The sequence below is a fragment of the Hermetia illucens genome, chromosome 4 (assembly GCF_905115235.1).
Source record: "Hermetia illucens chromosome 4, iHerIll2.2.curated.20191125, whole genome shotgun sequence".
NCBI lineage: Eukaryota > Metazoa > Arthropoda > Insecta > Diptera > Stratiomyidae > Hermetia > Hermetia illucens.
In genome coordinates, this window is record NC_051852.1 from 40,143,199 (window position 1) to 40,153,270 (window position 10,072).

Consider the following 10,072-nt stretch of genomic DNA (forward strand, 5'->3'; position numbering starts at 1 on the left):
TCTAGCTTTCGATGGCATCTGCACATCAACTAGTTCCTGTTTTATTAACCAGATAATCCCTATACGGGAAATTCGGGGTGTCATCGCACTGTCGGACGAATTGAATAATCCTTTTTATGAAACTTTTCTTCAGAGGAGCCACTAGATGACTGAGATATCCGTGGCGAAATTTCAGGAAGTTCTCAATATGAAAGCGTAGATTTTATAATAGGTCTGGTTTGGTCTGCTGAAATGTCTAGCAGGTTAAAGATTCTTTCAAAAACTACTCGAGTGAAGGTCTAGTTTTTACTATGGTTGTTAATTATCTAACATGCATTAGCCCCAATGTCCAAAATACCGTATTGCAGCCGTAATCATCAGTCCGTTCCTGAATCAGATCCACATGATCGCATAGATATTACGACTGTGGCCTCTACAGTAACTCCAAAGTTACCTTACTGAAAAGATTGACTATACGATGATGCGTAGGTAGGTTGACACTCTATACCACCAAGGGGTTAACAACAACCCTATAATAGAGAACAAATTTTATAACAGGAAAACCTTAAGAGTTCTACAGGGTGCGGCAGCATAACTTCCTTTTTTAAAATGCGCGCCACTCAGTCAGTTGATGTCATAGTGGAGCGCTAGTGGTCTCGTTCAAGTGGGGATACTGTAAAGTTTTGTCCCGACACGGTTCAGCCGCCATCATGCGTTGGAATAGTGAGGAGCGTGCCTTTGCCGTTGAGGTTTACTTTTCAAGCGGATGTTCGGTTATTGCAACACAGCGTGCATTTCGGAATCGCTTTAATTTAGCCCCGTTGGCTCCCGTCCCAGACCGCAAATCAATTGTTACATGGGTCACTACATTCAGACAAACTGCAAGTGCGACAAAAGGAAGAACTGGAGTCCCTCGGCCCGTTAGATCACCTGAGAACATCGAAGCAGTGAGAGCGTCAATGTTGCGATCGCCATGGCGTTCTGCGTGCAAACACGCATCTGCCCTTGGACTATCCGATCGTTCTGTGAGAAGAATTCTTCGTGATGATCTTCATTTTCATCCCTATAAGATGGCGATAGTGCAGGAACTTTCAGAACGTGACTTCAATTCTCGGATGAACGCGAGGGTGCTATTATTTTTTTTAGCGATGAAGCCCATTTTCATTTGTGTGGGTCGGTTAACAAACAAAACATGCGTTACTGGGCTAACACCAACCCTCGAGAATTGCATCAAAAGCCTTTGCATTCACCCAAAGTCACAGTGTGATGTGCAATTTCCTCAGCTGGAATTATTGGTCCCTGGTTTTTTGAGGAAAATGAGGTTACAGTGACAGTGAATTCGGACCGGTATGTAAACATGCTACAGAATTTTTTTTTCCCCTCGGCTAGAAAATTTGGATTTGGGGGACACTTGGTTCCAACAAGACGGTGCAACAGCACACACTTCAAGAGCATCGATGGCTGTTTTGAGGGAACACTTTCCAGAGCGCCTTATCTCAATTAGAGGCGATTTGGAATGGCCGGCACGCTCTCCCGATCTGTCCCCTTGTGATTTTTTTCTATGGGGTTTTTTTAAATCCCGTGTTTATGTGAACCGTCCAAGAACCCTACAAGATTTGAAGACCAACATCCAAGAAGAAATTGCCAACATAACACCTGCTATGCTAACAAGAGTCATGACAAACGCCAGAAATCGGTTTATGCAAAGTATGAAGAATGGGGGACGTCACCTAACAGATTTGACCTTCAAAACAATGTAAATAAAAACTTTAGACATGTACCTACATTATAAAAAATAAATAAATATTTTCCGATGCATACAATAGTTTTTATTGAGTTTTGAAAAAAGGAAGTTATGCTGCCGCACCCTGTATATTTCACTCACGTCAACCACCGACTTTACTACTCCGCTGTTCGGACAAACTAGCGCAAATATCGCACACTTAAATACAAGAGTTTCAGAACTGATTTATACCAGAGTCACCATAAGTTACTTGGCTTTCAAGTTTGCGGGAGAATATAATAAAGAATGGTCGGTAAAAATGGAAGGAATTATACATCGATCTCAGGATAGCCGATGGAACTCGCAGTAAGAAAGAAAATCCGCTGCCATCTGTTTTCATTAAAAAAAAGCCCTTAGGGTTATCTAGTTTGGGCAAGGAAGTAATACTCGTTTTTAAGCAGAGTTGGAAACTAATTAAATACAATTTAATTAAGTGTGAAAAAACGGTAAAAATTACGCAACAGGTTCTTGTTTGTGCACTAGCCAATCCAGTGAGAGAAATCCACGATAATGGAAACTTCCAGAGTTTTATATAATGATAATAAATCCGAATACGAAAGTGTCACAATTATATGGCATGACAATTAGAAAAATTCACGTTTTTTTCAAAGATCCAACAAGGCGAAAAGTTAGAAAGAACATATTAACAAGAAAGAGGTTAAAATTCATAAATATCTACAAATAAATTATTTATTCTAGCATTTGTTTCATTTAAATATATATATACATATTTTTTAGTAGCGTTAATATTACAAACAATTCGTAATCTATTTAAGCCTAATGATTTAATATCGTTTAATATATATAATATAATATAATTAAGTTTCAGTCTTAAAGGCTCTGTTGCACTATCGCATATCCTTGGTTGCCATTCGATAGTCTATGCTCATCTCGTGTTAATCTTGCGCTCACTTTCTCCACCCCATGGATTTCTGTAGAGTTATTTTCCAAGTTACCGTTAAATGTTCCTTGACTTCCGCAGCTACCGCAACCCCAGTGAACTCTTCTTTTCACACGAGTGTCCGTGTGGTGTCTGGGTAAATGTATCATCCTGAATTTTTCAGGTTTTTTCAAATCATGCAAAAACTGCTCCCAAATGCCCTTGCGATGCCTTTTCAAATTGTGATCCGGACTGAGCCGTGCGTGCATTGATTTCGGACACGTTGGACAATTTGTTTGATCATTCTGGAAAGTGTCAATTGGAAAATTGTAGTTTCCTCGCTTGTGACGTCGAAGTGAACCATGTCTTCGATGGGGTTTATGATGATGACCAGACAGGAACGGAACCCTATGGTGACGACCGTGCTTTCGACCATGGATGTCACTTAAGAATTTATTTGTAAGCTGAGATAATATCTTAATCATGATTGCGGCTCCTTTGCCTTTAACCTTATTAGGGTCTAAGCTGGCAAGGGCTTGCCCAATTTTCGTAAGAATTTCTTTTCCGACGTCCTTGCTTTCTTTAACCTTTTTTACAATTTTGTGAATTATATCATTGCATTGTTTTTCGGTTATCTCTCCTTTGTCAAGTTTTTCTGCGAGTTTACGAATACCTTCAAGAACTTTCTTTCCGAAATCTTTGGCTTGCGCAGGTTTGGGAATTATAAGCGGAGGCTTTGGAATGCTCTTTTGAGGTTTAGGAATGATTGGCTCGGAAATAGTCTTCACAATTGTTGGTATAATTTCCAGTGGTTCAGGTTTGGTGAAAATTTCTAGAGGTTTGGGTGGTTCCCCTACAATCGATGGTATGATTTCAGGAGTTTTTTCAGTGATTTCCGGACGCTTTGAGGAGTTCTTTCGAGGCTTGATAAATTGCTTAATTGCATCCAAAATAATATTTTCAGGGGATTGGGATCTTTCCTCATCAATTGGAGTAGCTTTGATAATTTTTCTAAAGAACTTTTGTTTAATAGCTTGTGCAATACTTGCTTTGGATGGGGAATGTAAAGGACATCTCTCGTTAACAATTGGTCCTTCTCGACATTCACAACGAACTTGTTTGATTTTTTTCAATTCGTTGTTGACAAGACGGTCGATATTTAGGGTGACTCTGTAGGTATCTTTGCTATCGGTTGGAGTTACGATAACTTCAGGAATTTCCTTTTCTTCACTTTTCTCTTTAAATTTGTCATCCGCTTCTTTGTCCTCTTCTTCAGATTCTTCTCCACTTTTCTCACCGGATGACGAACTTTCACTTTCATGAGAAGTACTGGAACTACTCTCTCCTTCTTCTGCGTTTAGACTTCCATCATCTGCTCCTGGTGAAGGAGTATTTGCTTCTGTTTTATTATCCTGATTTGATTCACCCTCTCCTAATTCAGCATTCAGACTGGCGTCATTATTTTTTTCATTTGAAGCTTTCTTTTCATCGCTGTTGTGTGAACCACCCTCTCCCAATTCTGCATTTAAACTGCCATCATTATTTTCCTCATTTGAAGCTTTCTTTTCGTCGCTACTATGTGATCCTCCCTCTCCTAATTCGGCATTCAGACTACCATCATTGTTTTCTTCGTTTGAAGGTTTCTCTTCATTGCTGCTATGTGATCCGCCCTCTCCTAATTCGGCATTTAAACTGGTATCGTTGTTTCTTTCAGTTGAAGTGCTTGTATTGCCATCTTCTTTTGATTCACCTTCTCCTAGTTCAGCATTCAGACTGGCATCATTAGCTTCTTCTCCTGTAGGAGCTGCAGTTGTAGATAGTGGTGAAGGTTGTTCAACACTATCGTCCAAGTGGCTGCTGTCATTGTGATCTTCGTTTGCAGGAGCTGTAATTGTAGATGATGCCGGAGGTGCTTTTTCAATACTATCGTCCAAGTGGTCAGAGTCATTGGAATTATTATTTAGAGGAGCTGCAGTTGTAGATGATGCTGGAGGCATTTGTTCTATACTATCGTCCAAGTGATCGGCATCGCTGGCTTTTTCATTTGTAGGAGTTGAAGTTGTAGATGGTGTTAGAGGAGTTTGTTCAATACTATCGTCCAAGTGTGAATCAATATCATCCTCAATTGGCGGTTTTTCCGTACTGTGATTCAGAAGTTTGTTGAGCAAATCATCGGTTATTTCTTTAATAAAATCCTTATTACGGTGCAATCCCTTTTTCGTTAATTCTTCAACAATTTTATTTATCACTGGGAGGAGTTCATCTGGTACTAAACCTTCGGGAATTTCATAACGTTCTCCCTCTTTACACTCAATTGCCAGAGAAGTTCCATTCTTATGACTAGACCTTTTCACTAGATCTTTCACTGTCTTCTCGAAATCTTTAAGTCCACCTTTTAAGAATTCTTCAATGATTTCTTTACCAATTTCCATGATTTTTTCACTAATGTCCTTAATAACTTTCTCTCCAAGCTTGATGAAGTCCTCTGATTTTAATTTATCAGATGGTATGACACTTTCAATAAGATCCTTGACTATATTCTTAACCGTGTCTTTCAAATTTTCCATCCCTCCATCCACAATTTTCTTCCAAATATCCTTGATAGTCTGAATTACTTTGTCCTTCATCTCATCATCAATTGGAACAATTTTTTCGAGGATTTTACCGAAGCTTGGTATCGGTGAAAGTAGTTTCGCTCCAATGGACTCAATGACTTCTCGTTTTAGATCATCGATTATATGTTTCATGAAATCCTCGGGATTTGCAGTGTCACCCTTACCATGTTCTTCTATTAGCCGGTAAACAACGTCCAAGATTTTGGGGAGAAATTTGTTTACTATTGGTTCTATCTTCGCTCGGAATTCCTCAAGTTTAGACTGTTCTGGGGATACTATATTTTTTATGAATTCTTCTATGATATTCTTAACAGCGTTGTCCACATTCTCTACGCCATGTGCCTTGATATTACTTGAAAGTTCCTTTATAGAATTTATAATTTTGCTTTCAACATTATCGCCGCTTGGAGACAATTTTTCAAGAATTTCGCCCATAGTCGGAATCTTTGGAATAGATTCTATAATTTCTTTAAGTAGATTTTTTATGGTATTTTTTATGAAATCCTCGGGAGCCGCCAATGTTTTCTTAGCCAGTTCCTCAATCATTGCCTGTGCGCTGCTGATAATCTTGTCAGTTACCTTCTTGATAATTGGCTCCATCATTTTTTGAAGATGATCAGGGGTAGATTTATCTGGTGATATGATATCTTTTATAAGTTTCTCAACGATATCCTTTGCAGTCCCCTTTATGTTTTCCAAGCCTCCATCAGCAATTTTTTTCAAAATATCCTTGATGGCGTCAATTATTTTGTTCTCTATTTTATCACCAGCTGGAATTATTTTTTCAAGGATTTCACTAAACTGTGGTATGGGTTTCACTAATTTTGCTCCAATAGACAAAAGTACTTCCCGTTTCAGATCGTCAATTATATGTTTGATGAAATCTTCAGGGCTGCCAGCATCACCTTTGGCATGTTCTTCTATCAGTCGGTAAACAACGTCCAATATTTTCGGGACGAACTTGTTAACTAATGGCTCCATTTTTTCTTTAAAGTCCTCAAGTTTAGACTTTTCTTTGGATGCGATATTCGTAATGAATTCTTCGACGATATTCTTCACTGCATTGTGCATATTTTCCAAGCCATGTGCACCCATATCACTCGAAAGTTGCTTTATGGAGTTTAGAATTTTGCTTTCTATATGATCTCCACTTGGAGACATTTTTTCAAGAACGTCACCGATAGTCGGAATCTTTGGCTTTGGAATAGATTCTATAATATCTTTAAGTAGATTTTTTATGGCATTTTTTATGAAGTCCTCCGGATTGCCCGATGTTTTCTTAGCCAATGCCTCCATCATTGCCTGTGCGCTGCTGATAATCTTTTCAGTCACCTTTTTGACAATTGGCTCCATCATTTTTTGAAGATGATCAGGTGTAGATTTATCTGGTGATATGATATTTTTGATAAGTTTCTCGACGATATTCTTTACAGTATCTTTTATGTTTTCCAAGCCTCCATCAGCAATTTTTTTCAAAACATCCTTGATGGTGTCAAATATTTTGTTCTCTGTTTTATCACCAGCTGGAATTATTTTTTCAAGGATTTCACCAAATTGTGGTATCGGTTTTAGTAATTTTGCTCCAATAGACAAAAGTACTTCCCGTTTCAGATCGTCAATTATATGTTTGATGAAATCTTCAGGGCTTCCAGCATCACCTTTGGCATGTTCTTCTATCAGTCGGTAAACGACGTCCAATATTTTCGGGACGAATTTGTTAACTATTGGCTCCATTTTTTCTTTAAAGTCCTCAAGTTTAGACTTTTCTTCGGATGCGACATTCGTAATGAATTCTTCTACGATATTTTTCACTGCATTGGGCATATTTTCCAAGCCATGTGCACCCATATTACTTGACAGTTGCTTTATTGAATTTAGAATTTTGCTTTCTATATGATCAGCGTTTGGAGACACCTTTTCAAGAATGTCACCTATAGTCGGAATCTTTGGTTTTGGAATAGATTCTATAATATCTTTAAGTAGATTTTTTATGGCATTTTTGATGAAATCCTCTGGATTACCTGATGTTTTCTTAGCCAGTTCCTCCATCATTGCCTTTGCACTATTAATAATCTTGTCAGTTACCTTCTTGATAATTGGCTCCATCATTTTTTGAAGATGATCAGGTGTAGATTTATCTGGGGTTATGATATCTTTGATGAGCTTCTCAACAATATCTTTCACAGCCTGTTCTATATTTTCGGTGTTCTTCTTGGCAATTTTTTCCAGAATTTGTTTCACAGGTTCAAAGATTTTCTCATGTGTTTGATCGCCAAAAGGATTAATTTTCTGAAGAATCGTTTCAAGACTTGGCTTTTCGGATTTTACTCCTTTCTTAACGAATTTTTCGACTATATCATTCATCATTGCCAGCAAATCCTCGGGTATTTTCTCGGAAGTTGAAGATGGTGCGAATAGTTCTACCACGTGCTTGAGTAATTCTTCAATCGGAGATTTTAAATCTTCGCCTATTTCTGCGGCACCACCCTTAGCAATTTTCGACAATATGGTTTTAATACATTCCAGAACTTTTTCATTAACTTTTTCGGTGAATGGTTTGAATATGTCTTTGGCACTACCAACTTTCAGGTGATGTGTAATTACTAGATCTTCTCCGATTTTCGTCATTGTAGCTTTCACAGCCTCCTCTAAATCTGCTTTACTATGCGTTTTGGTCTTTTCAAGAACGTCTTTGAGGCCAACGAGAACCTTTTTTCCAATGTCATGTAAAGGGCTTGGGGGTTTAAAAATAACAGGCTTACGATGTCGATGTTTACTGATGCCTTCCCGACTGATACGTTCACACGGAGTACTAGTGTCATGATCCCCAGGCAAAAGTTTCTCTAGGATTTTATCAACTGCAGGTGAAACTATTTCGGGAAGAGGCGAAGGCGATAGTAGATCCTCAAAAGAAGTGTCGATATGTGATTCGTCTTCTTCATGGTTTGCGATTATTGATTTGATCACATCCTTTACAAGATCCTTTATTACTTCCTTCACGAGATCATGTAAATCCTGTGCTCCATTTTCAGATATACTTTCGGCAATTCTGCGGACGGCATTATGAACATTGCCAGTGATCTTTTTGATGATGGGCTTCAGTAGATCCAATATGTTCGTTGGTATTTTTTTATCCGGCCACAATAAGTCTTTTATTAAATCCACAACAACTCTCTTAACAGAATCAACGGATGGGAGGTCACTAGTATGATCGTAATTTTTGAAAATTTTCTGCAAACACTGAATGAGTTTCTCCTCAATTTTTTCTGGAATTTCTGTTAACTTCTTGATTATTTCAGCAAGGCTCGTTAGTTTTGCATGCGAACTTCCACCTTTATCATTAGATAAGTCATCAAATATTTTGTCCACGATTGATTTCAATGCATCGGGTATTGACGTTGATTTGGAATCCGATGACTCTAGCTCATTTTTAGGCGACAAAAGTTCAATAACAGTTTTTATGAGCTTTTTGATTATATCCTTGACAATATCCTGCAACTTGCTTGATGCACCCTCGGACAACTTTTCTAAAATTTCTTTGATGCTCTTTATAATCTCACTTTCGATTTTTTCTATTATGGGTTTGAAAACTTCTAGTTTTTTAGAAATATCACCGAATGGAGCCGCTAAATCTTTTAACAAGTCACCAAATAACCTCTTCACAATCTCACCGAGAGATTCATGCCCTTTTTCTGTCACTTCCGCGATTATATTTTTAATACAATGTAAAGTTTTAGTTTTCGCTTCTTCAGGATTGAGATTTGGTAGTAGGTCTTCGATTTCTGGTTTACCTAGAAGTGGTGATGAAATCTCTTCGGAACACTCTTCATCACTAAGAACACCATGAATAACTCCATGCTTGTTTTTCAAAACTTCCTCCTTCTTCTTCAAAACACTTCGAAGAATGTTGATTAGTTCGTCTTTTTTACAACGCCAACTATCCTCGATTGTCTCTTCGGAACTAGTAGATTCTAAATCACCATTGTCAATTAGTGGACGAAGAAGTTTTTCTAAGCTATGGCTAGCCCGGATTGGAGTCTTCCCTAATATTTCGAAGCTCTCTTCACTATTTTCACGATCACCCTTGCTTGAGGGACTCAAAGTGTTGAAAGCTAGAAGAATTGCTATTGGTTTACTGCTTTTTCTGGATTTCACTCTGCTCAAAGGGCTATGCTTCAAGTTTAAAGGTTTCGCTTCGATACATGTTGGGCAACTGGGGTTTTCTCTAGATCCTCTGAAATGGTAACCTGTCATTTATAGACCCACAGAGGCTAGCAAAAGTACTCACTTGTCATTCAAATCGTTTGATCCTATGAATAGTCCTAAGATCAGGATAACCCAAACCTTTGTTACACTGCACCACATAGTTACTTACGTGGTGACCTACCTTCTCCTCTATTAACTCTTGTATACTCCTCTAAGAAACGTGCTCGCATTATATATATGAACGACTTCGAACACATTTCTCTTAATCAAACGTGATCATTCTTAAATGCTGCTTTGAGTTCATAACAAATGTTTATGACAAAATGCAGAAACATGCAACTGGAGGTCTGATGAATGAAGGTCTAACATATCTTTAACTGATTTTTATTAGTAAAGTTTACTATTCAGCGAAAATTTACTAAATAAATTTCCGACACAATTTTTTCTTCAAACACAAACAATGTGTGAGCAATTGTCATCGGTTTTCAGTCACTGACTAGAAGTACCTATGTTAAGTTCAAGTTCATTGGTAACATGTCTCCAAACATTAAGAATCTACTCTGAGTCAGTAAAAACGCTTGAATAAAAATTTAGAAAGAATGGAAACAG

The 10,072-nt window shown here is 38.0% G+C and overlaps 1 protein-coding gene across 1 annotated transcript; it reads right to left on the bottom strand.

The window, feature by feature from the left end:
- Positions 1 to 2,593: 2,593 nt before the first annotated feature.
- Positions 2,594 to 9,622, bottom strand: LOC119653499. Its single transcript, XM_038058135.1, has 2 exons — positions 9,546 to 9,622; positions 2,594 to 9,491 (listed from the first exon to the last, which is right to left on the bottom strand). Exons 1-2 carry the CDS (start codon positions 9,620 to 9,622, stop codon positions 2,594 to 2,596), a joined length of 6,975 nt encoding a protein of 2,324 aa, XP_037914063.1.
- Between the last annotated feature and the right edge of the window lie 450 nt (positions 9,623 to 10,072).